Here is a 27567-nt window from a genome sequence, read left to right on the forward strand (position 1 = left end):
TACAACACAACAATGCCTTATGCGAGTGGTGGTCCATACCCCTAAAGTACATCTACTACATAAATAGCAAGATAGTGTAAAACCAAACAGATAAATAACACAACAGACAATTAGAGATACTATGCCAGGGCACATTTTTATCATTTAAGTAACTGTGAGAGTACATATCCAAGAATTACATGCTGTGCATTGTTTATGCAGATGTTCCGGGCCCTGACGCAGCAGAAAGTGGAAATGGGGGGAATGACGAAAGTCAGCCACAGTCCAATTCAAACACCAGTGAGTCCATCATACAAGCACCAACTGGACACAGGGCAAGAGTGCTACCCCTCCCTGAGTTTAACCTGGACTCTGATGAGTTGCAGGAAGAAGTACCCACACCACCCCCAGAGGTTAGAAGCACAGACAGCAGTCCCTGTCCCAGCGTCAGTCCACTCCCCTCAGGGGGCGTCGCAAAGAAGTCAGACAGTGCACAGAGGAAGGTGAGGGCCCATCACTGTTTGGTGGCCTTGAGGCTTCCATGCTGAAAGTGCAGCGCCTGCAATGTAAACACATGAGATCAATCCACAGGCAGTTGGTGTCAATCGATCACAACGTGGGATCAATGCACAGGCAGTTTGAGTCTCTCAATGACAGCATGGAATCAATGCACAGGCAGTTGGTGTCAATCGATCACAACATGGGATAAATGCACAAGCAGTTGGAGTCTCTCAATTACTACATGTGCAAGCTGCATGAGGGACAGCAAGCTGCAGCAGAACATGTAAGGGAGATGACAAATGCCATTAGGGAACTCTGCACTGTAAGGCAGCAGGAGCATGTCACCCACCATAGGTGCCTTCACCAATTGATAGGCAGGATGGATGGGTTCAGCAGATCTGTCAATCGGCTCACTACCACAACTGCTTCGGTGTCACGACGTGCTGTGGGTATGCAAGTGGAGATGGCACATTGCAGTCGGGACATTGCACGAGGATTGGTGCAAATCACCAATGTATTGGAGACAATGCAGACAGCCCGGAGTGCTACAAACAGCGAACTGGGTGGTGGGGATAGTGAGGAACTCTCTAGCATCAGCAATCTCACAGCCCCTGTGATGGATCCTAGGCGTCGCAGTTCTAGACACAGTACTGTCTCTGAACCTGCAACAAGAGGTGCCACTGAAACCACTGAGCGTTCAACTGGAGTGCGCAGACGTAAAAAGTAATGTGGAGAAGTACAAGGGACTTGCATATCATGTAGCAATGCAGTGATACTATGATGTTGATAGTGTCACACTGTAACTGGGACCTGATTGTGTATACTATATAACTTTGTCCTATTCACACATATATTACCCGAAGTCAAGGCAATGAATGTGCTATCTACAGCAGTAAATGAAAGTAGACGTGGTGTTGTCATTACTTACATCAGAAATAGTTGCACGTGATCTCAGCATGTCTTTGTCTGCCCTCTGCTGCACTGGTTCTGTCTGCTGGGTGAGGGGGTGGCAAGGGATCACCATCCTCATCGGAGTCAGGCTCTGTGGGTTCCACTTGTATGTCTCTCATCCTTGCATGTTGTGCAACGTAGCACATGTGGCCACGATTTTGCAGGTGTTTTCTGGACTGTATTGCAGTGCACCCCCACTCTTGTGCAGGCATCGGAAACGACTCTTCAGCAGGCCGTTGGCCCCCTCTAGCACGCTACCTGTTCTCCTGTGTGCTGCATTGTACCTCCTTTCACTTAGCGTGGCAGGATTGAGATAGGGTGTTAAGATGAAAGACCGCACTGCATATGCACTGTCTCCTAGAATGACAGGAGCGTAAAATGAGTTATTGTTCTCTGTGACATCACATAGACATTATGCGACATTGTCAACTGTTACATTACCAAGTAAGTATCCTTCATCAAACTCCCCAGCAAGAAGTCTTGTGTGTATTCCACTGTGCCTGAAAATGTAGGAATCATGTGTGCTACCTGGGTATCTGGCCAGAAGATCTGTTATTACGTTGGAGGCATTGCATATGACTTGTATGTTCATGGAATGTGTACTCTTTCTGTTCCGATAAACATACTCTGTGTCAGATGGTGGACAGATAGCTACATGTGTCCCATCAATGCAGCCAATGACATGTGGAAATTGGGCTTCATGATAGAAATCAAACTTTCTTTTCTGCAAATCCTGGGGGGTGCTGGAAATTTTTATGTGCAGATGGGTTTTGGTTAACATGGCATTTAGGAATGCATTAAAGAAGCGTGAAAGCGCACTTTAAGAGACACCTCCAGCTGCTGCTATGACCCCTTGATAGCTTCCTGAGGCTAAGATGTGCAGGGAGCATAATACCGGCACATGAGTGGGTACGGCACTGGTTCTGTGTGTTTTGCTGCAGTAGGGATTGTAAATAAGCTATCAAGTCAAGTATTATGGCTGAGTTCAACCTGTACTTGTCAAAAATCTCCTCCTCTGTCTGTTCATATAGGGTAATGCACACTCTAAAAATGCGCTCCTGTCTCCTCCTCCCTCTCCTCAAACCTGCCAGGATCCTCATCCTCCTCGCCATGACGAAGAGTGCAGCCATTGTGGGAAAGGGCTGATGCAATCTGGGCCTCTTTATATAGGTTGCACCTGTTTACCACCTGATTTCAATCCATGGTAAATTGCACGTGCGAAAACCCATTGTGAGGCTAATTGCAATTTGGTAATGCTTGATACATTGAATTGCGATCCGGTATTTGCAAATCGCAGTGTGTGATTCGCATTATCTATTCACAATTTTAAGGAATCGCTGTTTTAACAATTCCTTAAATTTGCACTGCGAATGCCTTTCATACATTGTGAAAGGCAATTTTGCATTCGCAAATGGTGGATTTTACCGATTCGCACTGTTTGCGAATGCATAATCCTTTGATACATCTAGCCCTATATAAGGAAATTTGTCTCAGACATAACAAGAGAGTAAAACTCAAGTCTTCCAGTGTCCATTACTTCCCCTTTATGTAAGAAAATAAACTTCTTCAAGTCTTCAGGATTCTCAAAGGTTGTCGTTTTATCCTTAAGAGTGACCTTGAATAGACACGGATGAATCAAACTAAAGCAAGCATTCATGGATCTAAAATCTGGATGGAGATTCAAAAATTATTTTCATCTGCTGACCGTTGCTCTAGTCAGGTCCTATGTGAAAAAAAGTTTTTGGCCAAACCATGGCATTTGTTTCTGTAGTTTGGCAGCAGATAAAACTTTTAATAGGTTAGAGTATTGTAAAAAAATAAGTGATAATCCCTTGTGGTTTGGCAGAAGTAGATTTTACTAAAGATGGTGGGCCAACTCAGTGAGCTTGTTTTATATTGAGAGATAAACTATCTTTTATACCCACAATTGGATTTATCAGCTGAAGAAAAGCAATCATATCAAATCCATCTGAACCCTCTGGAACTCCACAGATTCACAGGTTATTTTGCCTGTTACGGTTTTTTAAGTCCTCCGTGTGTTTCTGAAGTTGAAGAATTTCCTTGGACATTGAGATCACATTGGCTGCTATATCCTGAGAATCACTTATTCTCTGTTCCACCTCCGAAACCCTAGACTTTAAACTAAACCATTTCTCATCGATTCTCTGAAGACTTATGATTGTTTCCACCATGTATGGTTTTAAGTTCCTAATTTCATCCATGATATCCTCTAATGTTAAGGGCAATGGGGATTTTGTTGGAGAACTGGGACAATTTTTTTGCCCTTTTGTTGATATTGCTAGTTGAGTCCTTCCATGGAGTAGTTGAGTAGGGAGAAGATGTGAAGAGTTTAGACGTTGACGGCATATCCATGACTGATGAATGTACAGGTAGTTCAGGTTTTGTGAAAATTATGGAATGAGCAATACTTGACCCATCTGAAGCAGCAGGGAGGTCCATTAAATGCTGCAAATCTGCGATGAAGGACCGAGCGGGAAGTAGACTCAAGCTCCAGCAGCCATCTTGGTTCGCTCAGACAATGCACTTCTTGCAGTTTCTGTTTTAACTTTGTATTTCGGTGTGGGGAAATACTGAATTTTCATGATTGTGCTGACATTTTTACCTGACTTGTCATGAAAATACCACCAAAGTAAATCTCTGGTCATCCTTATAAAACCGCTTGGAGGGCTAATACGTCTGCAACAGAGAATGACATGTATGTATGTTTGTGATATTTCTATTTCATGAACCTAGCCAAAAGGCAATATAAAGCAGTACAGGTTCTAAGGCAAGCATAAAGTCAAGGTGTGATAGGAGAGGTTTGTAGACTGTTAATGCATTGTGATATAGGCAGTCGTTATGAACCTGATAGTAATCACCGCACCGCCGGCGGTGGCGGTAACTACTGCCAAAAGGCCGGCGGTGCAGACCGCCAGATAATGAAGTATAGGAGAAACAGGCAGCGGCCCATCCACCCACCGCCATCTTGGAAGCACCGTCGACAACGACGGAGGCCATCTTCATGCCGGCGGAAAGACCTAACCCGACCACCATATAATGAACACCACACCGCCATCAGTTCCGGGGCGGGAACCACCGCCACTCAAAGTCTGGCCGAAAAAAGACATATAAAGGGAAATACTCACCGGAGGCACACAGAACATGCTGACGCCGACATGGAGCAAGAGTTCAAAATAATGCCAGTGCTTCTCCTTCCCATATTCCTCCAGGACCGAGACTGCAGACGAAGACGACGACAGTAATTACTGCAGCCTAGCACACAAGGGAGGAAAGGGCACAATTACCCACCCACACCGCAAAGCACATCCAATCCGTCCCACCACCCCAAGCCATACAGACCCTAACAAAATGTACTTACCAGACAGAAGCCAACAAATACCTGCACCAATGCACACACCTGTGCACACCACACCCCCACAGTGAAATGCTGCACAAAGGCACAACATAGCAACAACACGTCTGCTGGGCAACACAATTTATTATTAAAGTGATCCATAACTGTTCAAAAAAGGCCATTGGCCAGTCCATTTACATGTCCTGCAAGGGCAAATACAGCCCACACTTGACTCCCACGATGGAAAGGAACACTCCACTGAGAAGGGGCATCAATGGGGCAGCCAGGCACCTCAGGGTTCAGGGGCAGGGTGTGGTGGGGGTTTGGACTGAGATTTGGAAGGGGGGGTCTGGGGCGTAGGCTCTGGAGGTGGAGAGGGTTTGGGCTTGCCCTTGGGAGGAGGAGGAGTGGGCCTGGACCGGGGGGGGTGGCAGAGGGACCAGGAGCAACACGTGCCTTTTTCTTCTCTGGGAAAGGGGCACAGGAATGGGTAGGGTGGACTGAGGAGGACTTGGAAGAGGAAGGGGTGGGTTTCTGGAGGCCAAGGGAACGTTTAGGGACAAGATGGGGTGGGCCTGTGGGTTCGAACAGGTCAACACGGGAGAGGAAAAGGTTTCGAGGAGCAGCTGGAGGGGTATTGGAGACAGGTTTGGGAGTGAAAATTGAGGGAGTGGTGGGTCGAGGTGTAGGTCTGCTGTGCTTGGATGCAGGTGTCTGTACAGTATGCCCATGTTTGGTGGATGTGTGTGGAGTGGATGTCTGGGAGCGTTTCTGTGTCCTGGGAGGTGGACACAGTGGGGGAGGTGGATGTTGCTGTGTTTGCCTTGGAATGTTAGGTGTGTGCCTGCATGTGGTGGGACGTGTGGTGCTTGTGTTTGTCTGCCTGCTTCTTGGGTGTTGATTTGGGTGCATGGCTGTCTGGATGTGCGCTTGGGATGGGAGAAGGGAGTAGGGTGCTGGAAAGGGTAGAGGTGGTGGGAGGGGGGACGGAAAGCCCAGGGACACTGGCTGCAGTCAAAGAGGAGGCCAGAGCCTGAAAAGATCTCTGTAGGCCAGACATGGCACCATGAATGCCTTCCATGAATGCATTGCATTGCTGCATCTTTGATGCCAGCCCCTGGATGGCATTCACAATGGTTGTCTGACCTACAGAGATGCTTCCCAGGAGGTCAATAGCCTCCTCACTGAGGGCAGCAGGGCTAACGGGGGCCGGAGATGAGGTGCCTGGGGTGAAGGAGACGCCCACCCTCTGGGTTGAGCAGGCACGGGCTACTCTATGGGGAGCTACTGGGATGGTGGTGATGGTATGGGGGTGGCGGAAGATGTTAGAGAATGGGTGGGCCCAATAGGGTCCGCCACCACCAGGAAGCTGCCACTGCAGGAGGTGTCGGAGTCACTACCTCCACTGGTAGTTGCCTCCCCTGTGGTACTCCCCTCACCCCCCAATCCACTGGTCCCCTTTGCGTCGGTGGACTCTGCCTCCTGGGAACCGTGGGTTGCAGCATCCCCACTCGCCGGCGCCTCAGCTCCCTCGCCAGATGATGCTAAAGTACACAAGGACACAAGAGCACGGGGGAGACAAAACAAGAAAGAAGTATGTCAAATCAAGATCAAACATAACTGTTGGCACACATACACCCCCACCCATCTCAGGCACTAACCCCCAGCAGACACAATGTTTCACATGAATGTGCCCCTATCTGCTAGGCATGATCCCACAGTACACTACATGACCATCCTGGCCCTCCACTCTGATACACTTTACAATGGGATACAATGAGAGACGATGCTAAGATAACAGATCTTCGAATTCATGAGGCTACATCTAAACCAATGGCCCAATGAGGGTACCCCCTCACAGGCCTACATTCCCAGCCATATCTTCCTAAGGACGGGAACCTCTCCCACGTTGGGAGGCCGTCCCCAGCTGGGCCTCTCCGGTCTTATGGGCCCAGCGCCGCAGGTCCTCCCACCGCTTCCTGCTGTGGGTGCTCCACCAGCTGTGGACCCCCAGGGTCCACACTTCCTTGGCGATGGCTTGCCACAATCCTTTCTTCTGATGGGCGCTGACCTGCATGGGACACACAGAGTAAAGAAACAGATGTCAGTGTGGGTGCCCCATACACAAATGCCATGCCAATTTGAACAAACATGGCCCATGGAGACACACATTTTGACAATAGCCAAAACAACAACTGCCAAACACATCACAGGTAAGCATCCACACAGCCAACAAAAACACCTACAGGCATCTGCCACATTCTCACACATTCATGGAGGTCAAATAGCAACTTACCTGAGCCTCTGGTCACCCATACAGCTTCACATACAGGGGTAGGACCCCGTCCACCAGCTTCTCCAGCTCCTCCGCGGTGAAGGCCGGGGCCCGTTCCCCTGTAACATGTGCCATCCTAAGGACCAGAGTCAGGCCACAGCAACTCACGCAGTGGAGTTCCGTCCCTCTCAAGGTGCAGGAGTCAAGTGGCAAGGGCAAAAAGAAATGGCGGTATTTACCACAACGGTGTGCACCGTCACCACCGGCGGTGATCGTGATTGGCCCTGCTCCCCCATAAAAGCCAATGTTATCCAATGAAAAGGTGCACGGTGGTGAACACCGCCTACCGCCATGACGATTAACACCAGCGGAATGAAGTTACTTCCTACACTACACTACCTGTAGGGCAGGGGGCTGCCATTTTGCATCCACCACGCCTTCATAGTCTGTCGGGGTCCTAATCCATGGCTCCATTCCCTCTCCCCTTCGTCGAGTACGGATATGATCAGTGATCCTCCTTATGGAATCATAGTGGGTAGTGTGGCTACACTGTGATGCACTGAAATATACACACCTCACTAGACATTAGCCTGACAGGATTACCCAGTTCCCTGCATCTGTGTGAGGGACAATAGTGTTGCATGTACAAGATGAATGGTGGAACAATGTCATTAAAGTGTTTGTCGCAACTCAATCGGTCTCTCTTCCACCCCCATAGGTACAGGCCCATGTGGCGAGGGAGGGCCCCATCTGTTTACAGACCCCTGGTTGATCTGGCCACCATGGAGGAACGTCACATCATCATCACTTACCGCCTGAATTGAGCCACAATCCTGGAACTCTGTGCACAAATAGAGCCTGTTCTGATGCCAGCTAATAGGAATCCCCATGCCATCCCTACAACTGTGCAGGTACTATCTGTGCTACATTTTCTCGCCGCAGGCTCATTCCAAGTGACAGTGGGCATGGCAGCCGGTGTATCTCAGCCATTGTTCAGCCACATCCTGCCTAATTTCTCAATTCCTTCGTGCAACACCTGCAAAGTTATGTTCAGTTACCCCAAAGGGCTGATCTCACCTCCATCAAATCTGGATTCTATGCTTTTGCTAATATCCCCCATGTGATAGGTGTCATTGATGGTACCCACATAGCCCTTATACCCCCAAAAGTAAATGAACAGGTGTTCAGAAATTGTAAAAACTTTCACTCCATGAATGTCCAATTGGTATGTACTGCTGATCAGTCCATTACTCATGTCAATGCAAGGTGCCATGACTCCTCCGTCCTGAGAAACAGCAGTGTGCCACACATGATGGGACTACTACCGGGGGACAGAGCTTGGCTCATAGGTGAGTGTGTATGACACTGGATCAGTTAGATAGCTGACAGGCAGACTGTATGCAAGTATATAGTGCGTGTTTCACCCCTCTTTCGCCCACCTTTCCAGGGGATTCTGGCTACCCAAACATGCAATGGCTCCTGTCACCTGTGAGGAATACCAGGACAGATGCAGAGATCCATTGTAATGATGCACATGGTCGCACTAGGAGGGTGATAGAGAGGACCATAGGACTCCTGAAGGCAAGATTGTGTTGCCTCCATCTCTCTGGAGGATCCCAGTGCTATGTCCCTGACAAGGTGCGTCAGATAGTGGTGGCCTGCTGCATGCTGCACAACTTGGCTCTGAGGAAAGCTATCCCACTACAGAATGAGGAGGATGCTGTCCAACCAACCCTCCCACCTCAGACGATAGATGAGAGTGATGGGGAATAGGAGGAGGAAGACATCAACTCCAGGCCCCAGCTAATCTGGGTATACTTCCAGTGACTCTCGGGTACTGTTCTATGATGCCAATTGGTTTACTGCATTGTTTCAGGGTGACTTATGTGCAAAGTGCTGTGGTGTCCCTTACCAGTGATGTGTAACCTTCATGAAGAAGGAGATGTGTGTTACAGTAATGGAATGTGCAGTGTGACATACTTCAAACACTGCAGTCTGTTAGATCCCCTCATGAAATAAAAACGGCATTATGATGGAAATAGGCTAATATATCCACATTTAAATTTGCTTGCTCATATTGATGAAGGACAGATATTTTGAGTGAACAAGTGTATTTATTAAAATTCAAAACATCCACGAGTGATGGGACAGTGGAATGGAGTGGGCACTTGGTGAACAATATACTCAGGTACATTTCCACAGCTGTTGGTAGCACAGGGGCATAGTTCATGAGCCCATTGGAAGATGGTGAAATGCGGGGGCATGTTGACAAGGAAGCTCAGTGGCACACAAGGGAGACAATTCAGGGCAGAGTCACTTCCTGGCGGTGGGCTTGGTCTTGGCTGGTGTTTCACAGGGATGTTTTGGGTCTGAGGCCACGTTTGCGAGGGGGAAGCTGGGCTGAAGGGGAAGGGGTGCTGGTGTCCTGTGAGTCCTCTGGCAGTGCCACCAGTCCACTAGCAGCTGCAGATGTAGATGGCAGGGCATTGTCCTGGCTAGTGGAAGGGGCCTGCGGGTGGGTGGAGGACTCAGGCTGGCTGTTGTACTGGCTCTGCAGCACCCCTGAAATGGAGGCCATGGTAGCATTGAGCTGTTTCCATTGCTCCATGGCCTCCTGGTGGTGTGCTACCTGCAGCCTCTGATTCTCCTCCAGCGTGGCCAGGATCTGGCCCATCCTGTCCTAAGAATGGTGGTATGCTCCCAGGACCTCAGCAATGGCCTCCTGGGCAGCAGAATCCCTCCTTGGGCCACCACCCTGACCCACTACTCCCCTCCCACTGGCCCTAGCCCCCTGTACCTGTGTCCCCTACACAGGTCTGGCAGTCCCACTTGCACTGGGTCCTTCATCATCCTGCCTGGTAGTGGGTGGAAACTCGGGCCTCTGTACTTGTGGGCAGCCAGTCTGTGTCCTGGAGACACTGGTGTGGGGGGTGTTGTGCCAGAGCTGATGGTGGTGGCTGAGTGGTAGGGGTGTCAGTGGTGTCCTGGGTGGGGCTTCTGGAGGTTGACTGCCCAGGGCTGTGGGATGGGCCAGGGATTTCCTCTGTGTCCAGACATCCCTCTGCACTCTCCTGAGTGGGGCCTTAGTCTTCAGGTGGAGGACCGGCACTTCTTGATGTTTCCTTCCGGGTGGCATGGGTGGTGGTGCCTGTGTGAGAGAAAATACAGATTTGGGTGTCCTGCACTCACTTGTCCCTTGCAGCACTGCTTACGGGTTATTGGTGGTTCCATTCCCATGAGGTAGCATGCAGGGTCCCTTGGTGTTCATTTGGCTGCATTTAGTGAGGGGAGATGTTGCATTCTGGGTGTTGTAGTGCTTCTGCCATTTCATGCATGGGTTGGTGACTGTGCACAGGGGGCTGGATGGTGATCTGTGGGGGGGGGGGTTGTGGGCATGCAGGGAACATGGGTAGTAGTGTCTGGGTGTTGTGGGCTGGGTAGAGGATGAGGACATGGTGGTAGTGAGAGGGATGCGGTGATACATGCATTCTACGTGTAGTTGACTAACCCAAGCCCAGTCCTCCAGGGAGTCCAGTGAGGCCCTCCAGGTGCAGGATAGCTAAGACCCTCTCCTTCCAGTCGGTGTATTTGGGGGGGACCACCGCCAGTCTTCTGTACGGCGATGTTGTGTCGTGATGCCATGGAATGCACCTTCCCCCGCAGGTCGTTCCATCTCTACCTGGTGTCATCCCTTGTGCGTGGATGGATTCCCACAGCGTTGTCCTTATTGACAATCCTCTGCCATAGCTCCATCTTCTTGACCAAGGGCGTATGCTGCACCTGTGCCCCATATAGCTGCGGCTCGAACATGAGTATTTTGTCCACCATGGTCCTCAGCTCCCTGTCGGTGAAGCGAGGGTGCTTAGGGGGTACCATGGTGTGTGTTGTGGGTGATGTGTTGTGTGTGTGACTTGTGTGGTGGTTGTTTGGATGTATGTATATTGTGGTGTCGATTTTTGTGGTGCTGTTGGCATTGCAAAGGATTGTGGGTTGTGTATGTGTGTGTTTTATGGTGGCGTGGATGTGTGTCAGGTGTGTGCTTTTCAAATTTGCCACTCTGTGCTTCTGTTGTTGGCGGTTCCCATTTCTGTCCTCGGCGGTCATTATCGCCAATGGTCATTCGGCATCCACTGTCTGCTGCGCTGATTTGTGCATCATTATTTGGTGGGCGGGGATTTGTAGGAATGGTGGTGGCGGGGTGCTGTGTCCTGCCTTTCCGCCGTCATTGGCCCTGGCAGTGAGTGGAGGTTGTCAATTTTTTGGCGGTATGTGTTTTTGGCATCTGTATTTGGTGTTGTGCAGTCCACTGCTGTAGTAATCACACCAAGAGACTGGAACGGAAGATGTTTATTCATATACTCCTCACAACCAACTGGCTCTACACACTCTCAACATTCTATTGCAAACTCCAGGTTGGTCCAAAGCTCAACATTCTAAGGTGAGTGGAACGTACTACTTTAACATATAAGACATTAAATATGTACATCTTAGTATAACTCTATTATGGCCCTCATTCTGACCTTGGCGGGCGGCGGAGGCCGCCCGCCAAAGTCCCGCCGTCAGGTTACCGTTCCGCGGTCGAAAGACCGCGGCGGTAATTCTGACTTTCCCGCTGGGCTGGCGGGCGGTCGCCTTCAGACCGCCAGCCAGCCCAGCGGGAAAGAGGCTTCCACGATGAAGCCGGCTCGGAATCGAGCCGGCGGAGTGGAAGCTGTGCGACGGGTGCAGTTGCACCCGTCGCGTATTTCACTGTCTGCACAGCAGACAGTGAAATACATGTAGGGGCCCTCTTACGGGGGCCCCTGCAATGCCCATGCTAGTGGCATGGGCACTGCAGGGGCCCCCAGGGGCCCCGCGACCCCCCCTACCGCCATCCGGATCTCGGCGGTCCGACCGCCGGGATCTGGATGGCGGTAGGGGGGTCGGAATCCCCGCGGCGGTGCAGCAAGCTGCGCCGCCGCGGAGGATTCAATGGGGCCGCGGTACACTGGCGGGACCCCGCCAGTGGTGCCGGTCCGACCGCGGCTTTACCGCCGCGGTCGGAATCCCCATTGGAGCACCGCCGGCCTGTCGGCGGTGCTCCCGCGGTCCTCCGCCCTGGCGGTCAAAGACCGCCAGGGTCAGAATGACCACCTATATCTCTACACTATAAATATATATATACATATTTACAACCATAAGGTAATGTAATACCCAACCTTTTATACTTATAACTTATCACGTAATAACATAATGTACAGTAATGTTATGACCTCAACTTTATACTTATAACAACTGCCACTGGCAGTCTTTTGTTCACCGTCACCACGGCGGTCGGCGGTGATTACCACCAAGTTCATAATGAGGGCCAATAGTGTTCTTTGAAGAGCTGTGTCTTCACCTATTTACTAAGTTAGAACAATGTAGGGGGGTCCTGATGGATACGGGTATTTGTTCCTGTCCTGTTTTTTTGTTTTTTTACACTTCTTAGCCTGCTGTTTGATGGTGTCTTGCCTGCAGGTGTGCTGAGAACAAACACAGATGGTGAGTTTGTCAGCAAGATAAATGGCAGTGCTGGTCGCGATGGCTTTGTAAATAATACTGCTAGTTTTGAAGATGTTGCAATCAGGAACCAAAGGAGTTCCATCATGATGGGGGTGAGGTCATTCAATGTCTTCAGGCCCTTGATGAGATGTGCTGCAATGTGTAGGATGCTTTTAAGGGATGTCAGTGTGACATTTGGGAGTCCTTGGAGCATGGCGTTACCACCCTCTAGATACGAGAGTAGAAGGACTTGAACAGGAATTCTAAAATCACTTCCGGGAAGAAATTATTTCATCTTCGTTAGGAGAGAGGGTTGATACCTGGCCATCTTTGTTTTTTAAGAAGTGTTGCTCTTGAGGGAGAGGTTGGTGTCCATAGTGAATCCAAGCGACTTGGCATTTAGAGACATTTGGGGTCTCAAGCTGTAAAAATTAATTTCATTGAGGAAGGTTTTCTGTTTCTTGGTTGTTGTTCTTGGCAAATAACAGTAATTTTGTCTATGTTGGAGTGAGCTTCACGTCTATGTTGAAGGCAGTTGAGGCGTACAGCAATATCAGGGGGCGGGAGTTATGATCACCTGCGTAATGTTAGATCTCAGATTTTTATTCTAAGTAACTTGGCTCAGTGGGTTCATAATTTATTATGGAGATCCCTCTGCAACCTGAGGGCCACAAGTTACAATGACAATAGGTTAATGAATTATGCACTCACCACAAACAGCTGCGTCAACATGCTGGGAATATGTTTGGATTATGCGGGTTTTTACCAAGGTTTTCAGTATTCTAAGACATAAAGTTAGCTCAGTACTTATATACACCATGTAGTGCCTAAAAAGTAAGTTTGTATAGTCCTATATAAATGGCTCTTACATGAGATAAAGCACTAAGAAATGTTTCAATTGGTGCAGCTGGGTTGAGTTCCTTGCCTGGCCTGTCTGTTCCATTTGCATGAGTTTTCTCTGTCTGGACTTGACTGTGCAGGTGGTTGGAAGGGACGTGTGATTGCACTGCTATAGTGTCAAGGACAGGTCTGTCCCACTTTGCTTTCCTTCCTTACAATTATGAGTGGGGTTGTGGCCCAGTTCTCTTTCAGTATTTTATCTGGTTGGATTGGGGTGAAGGAGAGGTTCTCCTGCCAGGAACCATGGATTAGATCAGAGATCCTGTTCTTAGTTCTGACCTATGCCTCCTTTGTACCTACCTAAGGGCCCTTATATAATCTGTTGTGCATGGAGAGGTGGTGATGGTGGAGGGTGTTTATTTAGACTCAGTTTCTCACAGAAGCCCCCCCCCCCGCCTCCTCCTGATCCCACCTAGCTTTCTTACCATCATCTCCTTTCAAGTCAGCCCCTTATGAATAGTTCATCACACCTTCCCATCACATGCCCACTTCATTGGTAACAGCTGAGGGAGACACCTCCTGGCAAGCATGTACATCAGCTCCAGGGCATCCAGCTGGATCAGTGTTTCACGGTGCTTAATTTGTGTCGGTGTTTTCCCGTGCTCGGCACTAGCATTTATTTCTCAACACCGTCACTTATTCCTGACAGTTTAACACATGGTGGTACTGTCAGCCTATTCTTGAGGGAAGCACATCCATAGATTGTTTACAATTTCAATGCAAATAAAAATACTTCACCCAGTCCATTCTAACATCTTAGTGACATGGAATGTTCGAAAAGGGGACATTGATTGGAATGTTTTGGATATAAGGTAACAGTAGCATTGGCATTTAGCAGCACGGGCAGGTTTCAGAAGCTGAAGTGCCATGAAACACCTTGGACCCTGGCACTTACTTTCTTTTACAAATTAAGCATTGGTGTTTGGTAGCTCAAAAACACACCCAAATCAGCCAAATCTACACATCACTCTGCAACATTAGCACACATTACACACAACCCTAGTATCATCGTGTACACAAAATAACACAAAGCAGTGCAGCTACGTATGAGTTGGCTACCTCAACACTACATTAATGCCAAGCTATACCTACAGATCAACTCACAACTACATCAGTGCACATTAAACCCCGCTCCTGTCACCATCATGTGCACATTAAACCCCGCTCCTGTCACCATCATGTGCACAATACAGCTTCAAGCTATACAGCTGGATGAGTGGTCGCCCCTCAGTGGTGTATCCATTCAAGTAATACTGAGAAGTTATATACTATCCTCAATCCACAAAGCAATCACGAAGAAATTAAATGAAACCTACCCCACCCTTCACAAAACTAAGACTGTGAAAGCAAATAATAGATTGAAAATAGAGCATCATGACATGCACCAGATGCTGCTGTAACCCAAGAATATCCAAAAGTCAACTTCGGATAATTTCAAGAATTTGGGTTGCTTTTACCCTGACTGAACTACTATATATGAAACAGCTCTTATCTGGCAAAAGTTACCATTTACCCACATCTTAATTTGACTTACAAATCGGCACTGCGTATACTAGTTACCTGTGCCTGGAATTAGCATAGTTTTAGCAGACTAAAACTAACAAAAAAAAACATTTCTGGACCACAATGACACAGAAGCGAACAAATCATTTGATGCTCATCGCTTGTGAATCAGATTTTGAGGATGAGCTGAGATTAGACAGAGTAACTTCAAAATGGAGCACTTTTAGGAATCAACATGTTTCTTTCTAAATTCCACAATATACTCCCCTTGGTCACAAACCTTGCATTGTGCAGTTCCACGTTTTACAAACTGAGTTCTGTGATCTTTTGCAAATTACGAACTGTAGGGCTCAAACGTTTATCAAGAGAAAGAGAACCAGCCCCCAGAAAGCTACCAGCATGTACATAAACCCAGGGTCGGAAAGAGACAGAAAATAGGCCCGGGAACAAAAATAAAAGTGGTCTCCATCAGTGAATTAGATATGTGAAAAAGTGGCCCATGTTTCCAAAGTTGGGCAGTTCTGAACTTGTAAAGACAGGCTGATTAAGTGCTTTGCAAGGTAAGGAAGACTGCATGGATTTGAGTTTGCTGCAGGCAATGCTTGTTTTAATATCAGTGAAATCATCAATAAGAACCGGCCCAGCAGACTCCAAAACTGGCCCACACACTGACCTGTCTCACAAGCCCATCGGGCACTGCCTGAGTGCACTATAGTCCAGTCCGACCATACATAAACCTATGCAGAATGCCAAAAGACCTGTTGGCTGTTGATACTCAGGACCATATTTATGGCCAAGTCAGACAGTGCTGCGTTGCACTATGTGACAGGGAAAGGGTAGGATTGTGGCATATTTAAGGCATACGACACATTGATGACATTTCCCCCTGCGCTGACGCACAATTGGCTGCCTAGCGCCAATGCAGGCACCTTTGAACCATAGTGCAAGGTTGCCTGCATTGCATGCAGGATTATTTGTGTTCTTCAGACACAAAATAATCCTGAGAGGCATGATCCTCTATTTATATGCACAGGAGGGGGAAGTATCAAGGAAAAATAAAGTTATAGTTATAAAGGTCTTGTAATTCTGGGAATGTGTCAAAAACCATGGGAGTTGCAAGGGAACAACCATGCAATGCCCATGGAACGCCTTCTCAGGGCAGAGCACTCCAATGCAGCCGTTTGAGCTGTGTTGTGTTACTCCAGATTTTTTAAACCACTCAAAGCCACGCAAAGTGGCTTTGCATGGCTTCAAAAATTTGACTTAGAGGTTTGTGCCACGCACGTACCACATTGCATGGTGCAAACATGACGCAACTCTCTCATAAATATGACCCTCAGTGTCCAAAGGTGTTGATGGTTGCAGACCATTGCAAAAAAATTTAACAAAGTGGATTTACTTTGCAGGTAAAACGTGTTGGAATCTGACTATGAGTGTACTGGCATACGTTTTGGGTAAATACAAAAAAAATGATTGATAGTATGCTGTAATTTACAAATAAATAATAGACATTCTAAGTTTTGTTGCAGCTTGTGGCCCTGTACATATTATTACTACCTGAAAAGTCCTTACTTTTCCAAGTAAGTTCAATCTAATGTCTCTAACCCTGTCCTATACCGCCACCCAGCAGCACCAGCTGCCCCTATAGTTTTACTTGGGTACACCACCCTGCTTGTCTTGTTGGACTCAGGCTTAGTGACATAACAAGGATGCTGTGGGCTCCAATGCAAGTATGGAAAATAGGCCCATCATTCCTCAGGTTAGTAGTATAGCGCAACCATAACGGGGGTGCAGTGCGCCCCTCACACCTCACTGCATCTGGTGCATTAATGATAGCGAGCACCCCCCACTCCCATGGGTTGCAGTGGGTGAGGAGTTGCCTTGTATTACAGAAGCACTTGGCCAGCAATGTGTAGGGCAATGTGTATTCAGGAGCAGTGGTTTTTCAGTGTCTGTGTGTTTCAACATTAGTGGATTGACAGTAGCTGAGTATTTCAGCAGGTCACGCGTGTCAGCTCTCTGAGTCACTTATGCAGGAATCACCACCTAGCTCCTGAAGAGACTCCAGGCCATTCAGAATGCAGCTGCTAGACTCATCCTCAACCTCCCCAACCAGACGCACATCACCCGCTACCTCAGAACCTCCACTGGCTCCCCATCCAGAAAAGATGCCACTTCAAGATGCTGACACACACCTACAACACCCTACACAACCTAGGACCAGCATACATCAACCACCGCCTGAACTTCCCCCAACCCTCCAGACACAGGTAGGAAGCTGGCTCTATACCAAAGTAAGGTATAGTGTGCACAGAGTACAGGGGATCCCCAGAGGCCTTACAGAGTCAATAATAGATAATACCAATGCTCTATTTGTGGTAGTGTGGCAGTTAGGAGTATCAAAGGATAGGGCTAAGCATTTCTTGTACACACACAGTCAAATAATGAGGCACACACTCTATGACTAACTCCAGGCCAATGTTTATGTATCAAAAAATATACTTTGTTACTTTATTTCTAGAAATAAAAGGATATTTGTTGCAGGTAAATACAGTTTCAAGAATGTATCACTTTCAAGTATAAAATTCACTTTGTTTAGAATTTACAGATAAAACAAGTTTAAGGTAAGTAATACTTTTCAATTTCAAAAATAGACAGTGCATTTTCTCATAGACAGCAATGCAGTCCTCGGGGAGGAAAAGTAACAACACAATTTGCAGGTAAATACTTGACTTACGATCCCAGGCTTCAGGGGTTAAGGTGCCCACAGGGCAAACTTTAGGAAGACACCAAGGGTGCACCACCAGCAACAGCGGGCCAGCTGGGAGCAGAGGTCAAAGTTGGTGTTGGGCACTAAATGGAATCCTATGGAGACTGGGGTCACTTAGAAAGAAACAGCTTGCAGGTAAGTAACCGTGACTTTAGGGCACAGACCTGGGGGGTTTCTATCAGCACCGAGGGGGGGGCCACAGGTCAGCACCAAACACACACCCTCAGTGGCACGGGCGGCTAGTCGCAGGGTGCAAACAAAGTGTTGGGCACTCAATGCTTTTCAATGGGGGTCACAAAGATGCTACAGGCTTGTCCAGGAAGTCGGCTGAAGAAGACCAATGGCTGGACAGGTAAGTAGAGAGCCCACTGGATATTGCTGGACCATCGGTTGGGTTCCCCAAGGCCAGGGGGCTGCGGGTGGAGGGGTACTTTTAGCTGTCAGGAAATCTTCACTGGAGCCGGTCTCTGTCAGGGGAGTCCTCTGGATTTAGGCTGCAGGCGTCATCATGTTGGTCAGGAGGGGTCAACCCAGGGTGGACTCGAGGTTGAAATCACCTGGGGACCTTCTCTGGACTGGTGGGCCACCTGGACTCGGGCCGTGGGCGTTGGGTGCAAAGTGGGCAGGCAGGACTGGTGGATCCGGGAGGGTTTGGAGTCCTTCTTGGAGGTTTCTTTGGGGACAGGGGCTCTGTCCTTGGGAGATCTTGGTCCTTAGATAAGCAGGCAGTCTTCTGGGGGTTTGTAGAGGTCGAAGTTCCTGTAGGATATGTCGCCTTTTTGTAGCAGGAGTCTTGAAGCTGCAGACAGGCCGGTTGGGCTGGAGCCAAGTCAGTAGTCGTCTAGAGTCTTCTCTGCTAGTGTGGCTCTTCAGCAGGGGCGGCTCCTCCGCAGTGGCGGAGGGGCATCGCCCCCCTGGCTGAGCCAGCAGATGAAAAATAAAATGGTAGCTTATTCTCATTTTTATTCATAAATTTGTATCTGCTAGCTCAGCCAGCAGAGTGTACAGGGAGGGGCGGGGTGGGCCACGGAAGGTGGGAGGGGGGAGGAGGGCATAGTGCACTAAGTGCACATGTGGGGCTGGAAAAACAGCACAGACCTCAGGCTTGTGTCTGAGCAGAACCAATCCTGACGCTGCTTACATGCTAGGTTTAGCATGTGAGCAGCACCAGGATTGCTAGGGAGCCTGTGCTGGTGTCCCAAGAGGAGCGAGGTGGCAGGAGACGGCGGCAGGAGACGGGCAGCGCGAGGTAAATGTTTTTTTTTTAATGTTTTCCTTGTCATCCCTCGTCGGAACCCACCCCCCCAACCCTTGACGTATGCAGTGGCTGCCGCTGCTCTTCAGTCCTTCTTCTTTCACATCGCCAGGAATTTGAAGAGCAGGGTCCAGGGGTGCCCCTAAATACTATATTTAGAGGCGTTACAGAGGTCAGAGGGCAGTATCCAATGTCTACTGACCCTGATGGTGGCTACACCCTTTCTGTGCCCACTCCCTTTGGGAAGGGGGACACATTTTATAACCGTACTGGCTAGCACCCTCCAAAACAAGATGGAGGATTCTGCCATGAGGGGTTCACCTCAGCTCTGGGCACCCTAGGGATGATCCCAGCTGGGGTGGACACTCCTCCTGGTGTTTACTGATTTTCCTGCCGGATCTGCTGACAAAAGTGGGGCGTGGTCCAGGGTGCGGGCATCTCCTCTTTGAGGCTCACTGCCAAGTGTTGCTGTAGGGGGGAGGTGTGAAGCACCTCCACCCAGAGCAGGCTTTTTCCTTGACCCCCAAGAGCACAAAAGTTCCTATCCCATGGGGTCAGAAGCTTGTCTGTTAGTGGCAGGCTGGTGTAGACCAGTCATCATCGCACTAGAGGGTTTGGTGAAATACAGGTGGCATCTCTAAGATGTCCTCTGTGTTTCATTTTACAAGAAATCCAACACTGGCATCAGTGTGGATTTATTGGGCTAGGAAGTTTGATACCAAACTTCTGAGCATTCATTGTAGCCATCATGGAGCTGTGGAGTTCGTAATGACAAACCCCCAGCCCATATACTTAATATGCCCACACTGTACTTAAAATGCCTAAGAATAGACTAAGGCTGTAGGGGCACATTGCTCATGCAGCTATGCCCTCACGTGTGGTATAGTGCACCTTGCATTAGGGCTGTAAGGCCTGCTAGAGGGGTGACCTACCTATGCCACAGGCAGTGGTTTGTGGGATGGCACCCTGTGAGAGATGCCATGTTGACTTTATCTTTTTCTCCCTACCTGCACACACAAGCTGCAAGGCAGTGTGCATGGGCTGAGTGAGGGGTCCCTCAGGGTGGCACAACCCATGCTGCAGCCCTTAGGGACCTTCCCTGGCCACAGGTACCTTTTACAAAGGACTTAGCTGTGTGCCAATTGTGGAAGCAATGATACAGTTTAGGGAAAGAACACAGATGCTGGGGCCTGGTTGGCAGGATCCCAGCACATACTCAGTCAAATTAGCATCAGATGTCAGGATAAAAGTGGGGGGTGACTATGCCAAAAGAGGCACTTTCCTACAACATTCACTCCACCTCCCTCACCCTTGCACGCACTCCCCACATCCGCTGAAGCTACGTTGAAGGATGATGATTCTTCTACCACGCAGCCAACTCCTGGAACAACCTCCCCCTCTGAACAGCATCCTCTCTGCAGGAATTCAGAAAGAGGCTCAAAACATTGCTTTTTGACTGAGCCAAGGAAGATCCCAGCACCTGGATACCCTCTTGGGCGATTCGCCGCGCTCTATAAATCCAAGTTGATTGATTGATTGACTGATGTCCATCTGCGTCACATATGTGCCTCTGTGTCACTGATTTACCTCTCTGTCACTGATGTCCCCCTGTGTCACTGATTTACTTCTGTGTCAATGATGTACTGCTGTGTCACTGATGTACCCCTGTGTCACTGGTGCTATGGACTGGCAGTGCCTGTAGAAACCATCATGAAGAAACAAAAGTACCTCTGCCCCACAGGCACTGCAAGTTGGGACAGTTCTGTGTGTGCTCCAGCAACTTCATCTCTGTTGCCTACATATGTCACTAGTGCAATGGGATAGTGCTTGTGCCGCAGGCATGTTGACTCCGCAGTGCCTGGAGGTGGCAAGAACGGTGGGTCTGTACTGCATGCCTCTCACTATAGATTATTAGAGTCCCTGTGCACAAAAAAGTGACGCAGTGCTGCAATTGCCAGTGCCAAGCTGCATCACTTCAGAAATGCACGGATGCTCCGTATTTACAAAAATACGGTGCACACCTGTGTTTCCCCTAGCGCTGGCGCTAAATTTAGCTGCTTAGCGTCAATGCATGCTCCCTTACGCCATAGTGCAAGGGCGCCTGCATTGCAGGAAATTATTGTTTATCTGCAGGAAGGTGTCCCTTCCTCCACATAAACAATCAATATTGGTGATTTGGCACATCTCTGTGTGCTGCATTCTGCAGTAGCAAATCATCATTATTTAATGATTGTTTCTGTGCTGGAAGGGACACCTTCCTGCACATAAACAATCATTCATGGCGTTTTGCTCTGTATATGTGTGTTGCAGAATGCAGCACACATGGAAAAAGCGAAAAACAAGGAGGAGTAAAAGTATTTTTCCTCATTGCGCCATGCTAACGCCGCCCCAGGGGTGGTGTTAGTTTTTGGTGCTGCCACAGACTTACGAATTCTTGTAAATCTGGGGCAGCGTCAAAAGCAGTGGGTGGAACGCCCAGAGCAACACTCATTACAGGCCATATTTATAAGGCGGCGTTAAGGCCCGAAAAGGACGCACTGCTGCCTTGTAAATATGGCAATCGGACAGCGCCACCGAAGTGTCGCTGAAAGTGACTCTGGTGGTGACACTGGGGGCTCGTGAATGAGCCCCTCTAGGTGGCAATGCCTCCGTTTCACAGTGAGCTGGCGGAGCGTGTAAACTGCAGGTGCAGTGGGTCTGTAATATCTTTATGTTGCTAAAAGTGGCGTTCAGTGCGTGTGTAATGCTGCAGGTGAGCACATCAGCAGTGCCTGTGTGACACTGGTTGAATATTTCGGAGCTGTCCCTTCAGCCCCGGTGCAAATGCACCAACTGCACCACTGATAGCTAAGCCCCTGCTCAGACTCCAATCCCCCCAACATTAACTGAGCTAAAGTCAATTGGACTGCATGTACCATAATGCACTGGCTTTATAATCCGAATCACCACCACTGGGGTCAACGGTTGACAATCCGGGTGCACTGCAACAATGTAGGACCACAAGTACCAGCATGCAGTGTGCAGACCATAACTGGATAAGACAAACCCCTGGCCTGGGACAGACTCAACTGCCAGCAATGTTTCTGGTGGAGTGATTTACACAGGCCTGAGATCTTTTTCTCGCTGCTGCGTAGGAGGTTCCAGGTAAGACTGGCCAGGAGAGCAGGTGAGATCCTTGGGGGCGGGTGGGGTGCACGTGAGGGCTCTGCTTCGGAGGTGGGATGAGGGGCGGGGGAGTTTACATTACTGCTGTGAACGGGGAACAGGTGAGGGCCTCCAGCGGAGGGGGCGGGTACCAGGAAGCCTCTCATTGGATGGAGGGAAGGGGGTAATTGGGCTCAGCTGCAACCTCTAGGCCTATATAACGCCCTCTTGCTACGGTAAGTCTTATGTCTGCACTGTGAGGCTTTTCGTGTCACTGGCGATAGAAGTTGACTTGAGCGTCTCTTTTGGTAATGTTTTGCTTTTGCTGAAGAAAGTTTGGATGTTTTTTGCTGTGCAGGGACTCAAACTTTGTTAGTGATTTTCATTTGTGTTATATGTGTGTATCATCACCGTTGGGCTGTTGCTCCTCTTATTTCGACCCTTATTTTGGACCGGGAAGCGAGTCGGTGTAAGATGTATTTTTCTGTTTTGTTTCTTTTTGCGTGAATCGCTCTGGCTTGCAGGGCTTAATTTGAGGCGGTGATTGTACTTTGGGTTTGGCGCTCCACCGGAGGCGGTGGTTGTGGGTGGGGTCCACAAGCGCTTACTTTAAGGAGCGGCACTTAACGGGCATTTCCCTATAGTAGGAGGGCTCCTTAAGACAAAGCAGATGGTGGCGGGAGAAACCGTGACCCGCGGGAGTGCGATAGAGGAGCAGGGAGTGCCTGGGAGGGAGTTCGAGGCCAGGGCGGGTTGTAGGCCGCCCAGCCTTGGAGTTCAGTGCGCTGGCCCTTAATTGCAGGGGCCACGGGTTTCGGAGCAGAACTTTGAGCACCGGTACTCATTCAGTACAAATTAAACCCCGGTCTAAGAATTAGTGTCTCCTTTCCGATCATAAGGATGAACCACCCCCCGTGTTTTTTTTTTCATTGGGTGTTTGTGGCTCTTGTGGAAGAGGGTGGGGCTGGGAGGGCAAGGTGCGGACATCTCGGAAGCTTTATTGACTGATGTAACCACGTCAGGGTGAGTTCATCCGCAACAGCCCGAGAGCGGGGTAGAAGTGTTTGGCAGGTGCCCAGGTAACCTGCTCCATGGGTCTGTAGACTTGGCGCTCGTTGCTGAGAAATGTAACTTATTTTTGACGCCCCGCGGTGGAGGATGTGCTATTGTCTGGAAATATTGTCTCTACAATTCAAGTAGATTCACCACTATAAAATCGGAGGTGGCCAAATAAAGCTTTTACTCTGCGTGTTCTCGAGGGGGCTAAAACTTCTCAAATGTAACGGATCGTCATATGTGCACAATGGGGAATAACCTTTCCCTTGTGTGAGCACAGGCAGAATGTGTGAGATGCTAACAACGTTCATGCAGTCCTTAAACTGCAGGATCCATTGTTGGCCACAGATGCTATCAGGGGCGAAGTGGGGGCCTCCGTCCCACAGTGGACGGTGGCTGGAATTTTAAATAATTGGTGGTTAATCTGGGGCTGCATGCGCTCAAATATATTTTTTTTCTATGTGCCCAGCTGGTGCTGCCGAATGCCAGGGCTGATTAATACCAGGGGTGCCAGGTCTAGGTTCCACTTAATGCCCTTCCTCCAGCCCCACACTTGATGTCTCTAGCTCACCCTTGTCGTCCTTGTTTTCTTATCGTTCTCCTTCATTGCGCTTTTTTAACCTCTAATTAAAAAAAAAAAAATGTATCGGCAAAACCAACAGCCCTGCCTTTTATAAAGAGTGCAAAGCTATTTTATTTGCCAATGCATGTATCCAAGCATTTTTTAAAAGTAAAAACCTCGCAGGATTGTGGAGGAAAATCATATTTTAAGGTATTTGAAAACTACATTGACATTTTTTAATTACTTATAAATTACATGGATTATCTTTTCAAATGTTTTCACTCAGGAAAATGGTAACACTTAAAGATTAAGTGTCATGTCACTTATGGGCCTGCAGAAGTCATTGTGTCCCTGCTGAGTGCAATGGCCAGCGCCCCCTCCCCACCATGAAAGCCTTTGTACCTTACTCTGTGCTTTCCTGACACAGGAGTCGCAGCGTAAACTCCGAAAGTACACCTCTTTACTCATCCCAGCAAAAGATGCCCGTGTCAGTGCTTCCAGACAAGGTGGGAAGCAACAATGAGGGCATATCTCAGGTATTTGAGGGGCGAAAGGGCACATGAGAGCTGGAAAACACATGCACTCTCAAAGTGCTGAATGAAAAAGGAAAACTGTTCCACTCAGTGATCAGTGGAACGATACCAGGTCATCGCCATCCTTTGTTTGTAAGAGGTTATGCTCCAGGACTGGAGAAAATGCAAGAGGAAGGCAAGCCAATACATAAAAAGCGATGGGTGGATTGTGACCCCATAAATATTTTGCAATCACTCAGCTTGTGCTGGTGCCCACCGACTGCACAGACAGAGCACATGTAAGGTATGTGCTCTGTTTGAGCTCCATTCATCCCTGTGATCTAGATGCCAGACTGGAAACTAAAATCAACCTGGCAAAAATGTCCAAGCCAGCTCCACAGTGCATGAGGCTGCGATTGGACTAGTGCCATGAGGGTATGGCTTGGTTACGGCAGCGCATGTGGCCCAGACAGCCCTGGACTGCATCAACCAGGCAGGAAAATACCTGACAGAATGGTCAGGCCTGCTGTAAGTTAAGATGTTTGCCTTGTAATTCTAAATCTATTTGTATAGAGCTTAGTACCCCTGAGGTGTTGAAGCGCTTACGTTGTGCACCACACTACTCCAGAACCCGCAGCTATGTTTGTTAGGTTTCAGGAGCATCTTTCATAAGAGGTAGTGATCATCTAAATGAGCTTAGGGCAGTTTGTAGAAACTCAATTCCTTAGATTAAGGTGAACACAAGTGACCGTAAACTGCCCTCAAGGAGAGGAGGCATTTGGTGATCCTCTTTGCGTTGGAAATGCCCTTTGGTATCTGCATGTGATGACCTTCAGTGACCTTGTTTAATAGAACTGTATTGTCTGCTTCTATCCTTCATGTTTGGGTGAAGAACCAACACCTGCTTAACCCACATGTCTCATAACTGCTGTGGGACTTCTCAGAAGGCCACCTCCTGCTGGCTAAGTTCTTTAGCAGGACAAGTTACTGCTATGTAAGCCATTTCCACTTTGCAATATGTGTTGTACTATTTAGTAACCTCTCACTTCTCTATGTTCAGTTTCTGTAGCATCATGAAGACCTCCGTGGCTAACAAAAGGGTCAAGAAGGTGTCCAAGTCTGTGGTCCAGCGCAAGGGAAAAGGCAAGAGGAAGGAGAGCTACTCCAGCTTCATCTACAAAGTGCTTAAGCAGGCGAGTTTACTACTGAAGGAAGGTGCTGATTGATAAAATATCGAATACAAAGGTTTGAACAGTGTCAACAAGAGCAGTTAGATCTTGGTTGAGTTCTTAATCCTTGTGTTGTCTTTGCCATTGAGGTCTAGGTGGGTGGATGGGGTTCAGCAAATTCAGGATTGCCAATGTTGGTAAAGTATCTATTGACTTCACATTGCCTCCTCAAATTTTCAACCCAATTCTACTGAAGTTGAACTTCAAAAATGTTCTTGCTAAATATGTAGCATGCATTTGTAGGCCATTCAAAGCGACCTACGCCAGCCATCCATCCATGAGACTTTAGCACATATTTGAAGCTTATTACTTGTGTGCCTTATTCACTCCATATGGTAACACAATCAGGCTTCAGACAGTCTTATCCATGCCATTGAAAGCACCATTGTATGCGTCCCTTGCAATGCAGGCCCTGAGGATCACACATGTTTAACAGGATCGCCTAAAAGGATTCAGGTGCTGGGCACTTGCTCCCCTGTGTCTGGGAGCAGCACTACAACTGGGCAGAGGGAGTCTCTGCTATGCAGGCAGTGCTGCCTAACTGCATAGTCTTCAGCCCCATGCTGTGACTCGCTGAGGCTTTCTGTAGCGCTAATCCCACTGTATATCAACTGTCCCCAGAAGATGACTGAGATAGTCATCTGGGAGAGACCGGAGGTAATCAGCTTTTAGATCTTTGTGGACCTGTTATGCAACTGGGGCATCTCTAATTCATAATGTAACCATCTAAGCTGAGGTTTAGAGTTGGTAAAAAGAGGTGCTTTCTAGTGCATCAATGTCCTAAGTGGCTGCAACCTGCTTGACATACAGGTTGCAGCATCCCATTCATGGTAGCCCTTCCTGGTCCAGGAGGACTGGCTTGGGTTCACACCATAACTCTACATGCAGTGAATCCTTATGAGGGCAGACCTCTCCACAATGGACTTGATTCAGATTTGTTGGATGGAGATGGCGAGTTTTTGTGGGGGTTGATCTAGTATTAAATGGTTCTTCACAACCTATCTAATCATGTTCTGATTACATGGTGTTGACTGCCTCTGTACTACAGTGCCTAGAAGGTTTGTGTAGTATGTCCTTTGCCCTTTGTCTATATTGGATTCAACAAGTAAATTTGTGCTTATCCTTCTGTTCTGGGATACCTCACCTTGGACTGTTAATGCTTGCTCAGTTGCTGCCCTAACACAAACTGTCTCCCAACAGGTCCACCCTGATCTGGCCCTCTCACTTGGTGCAATGAAGATCATGGATTCCATCAATGGAGATGTCTTCGAGCGCGTGGCTTCAGAGGCGGCTAGACTTGCCCTGTACAACAAGCGAAGCACCATAACCAGCCGTGAGATCCAGACCGCTGTGAGACTGGTGCTACCTGGAGAACTTTCAAAGCACGCCCTGTCCGAGGGCACCAAAGCAGTGGCAAAGTACATGGCTTCAAACTAGATTCTACTTTATATCTTGTGTATTATAGTTTGTTTTTATTGTTTGTAAAATAAAGTTATTTTATCACTACTATATTGAGTTAATAGCGTTTTTTCTGCAGCCAATGTATTTAGGCTCAACTTGGCAACAGATGGTACTGGACAAGCATTGTGGGTTTTTTGTACTCTACTGTAGGATGCAGGCCTGGCTTGAATCTGAGTTATGGTTCCAGAGGATTTACCATCATGCATTTAGATAAGTGTTTGATGCTATATCAACCCCCTTTGGTACAAATAGCAGTAGGTCCCAGATTGAACATTTCAGGTTTCAAAGATTCTAAAGCTTGTAGCACTTGAACCAGTTGGTACCATGCACATCCATAAAGCATGGAATGTTCTGAAGCAGTGGAACGCTTCATCAGTCTTGACAGTGCTTCTCTGCTTCATGAGGGGGTTCTTAAATGTGGCTAGAATAGTAAATTGCTGCCTTGCAGTTCTGACTACATAAGTAGTGCCAGGCTCTTGTGTGGTGGCAGGCAAAGAACTGGCTTCAACTGTTTCAGATAGTGCTGAATGTCATGCCCTTGATGGAGTTGTGAACAACTGATGCTTACCACGGCTGCAATTGAGGTCTAAC

General features: G+C 48.4%; 1 protein-coding gene across 1 annotated transcript; it reads left to right on the plus strand.

Moving 5' to 3' along the window:
• Positions 1 to 22400: 22400 nt before the first annotated feature.
• LOC138286774 (histone H2B, gonadal-like) lies at positions 22401 to 27003 on the plus strand. The gene is made up of 3 exons (XM_069227275.1): positions 22401 to 22464; positions 25347 to 25479; positions 26716 to 27003. Exons 2-3 carry the CDS (start codon positions 25360 to 25362, stop codon positions 26950 to 26952), a joined length of 357 nt encoding a protein of 118 aa, XP_069083376.1. The 5' UTR covers positions 22401 to 22464; positions 25347 to 25359; the 3' UTR covers positions 26953 to 27003.
• The last annotated feature ends 564 nt before the right edge of the window (positions 27004 to 27567 follow it).

This window comes from Pleurodeles waltl, chromosome 3_2 (assembly GCF_031143425.1).
Source record: "Pleurodeles waltl isolate 20211129_DDA chromosome 3_2, aPleWal1.hap1.20221129, whole genome shotgun sequence".
NCBI lineage: Eukaryota > Metazoa > Chordata > Amphibia > Caudata > Salamandridae > Pleurodeles > Pleurodeles waltl.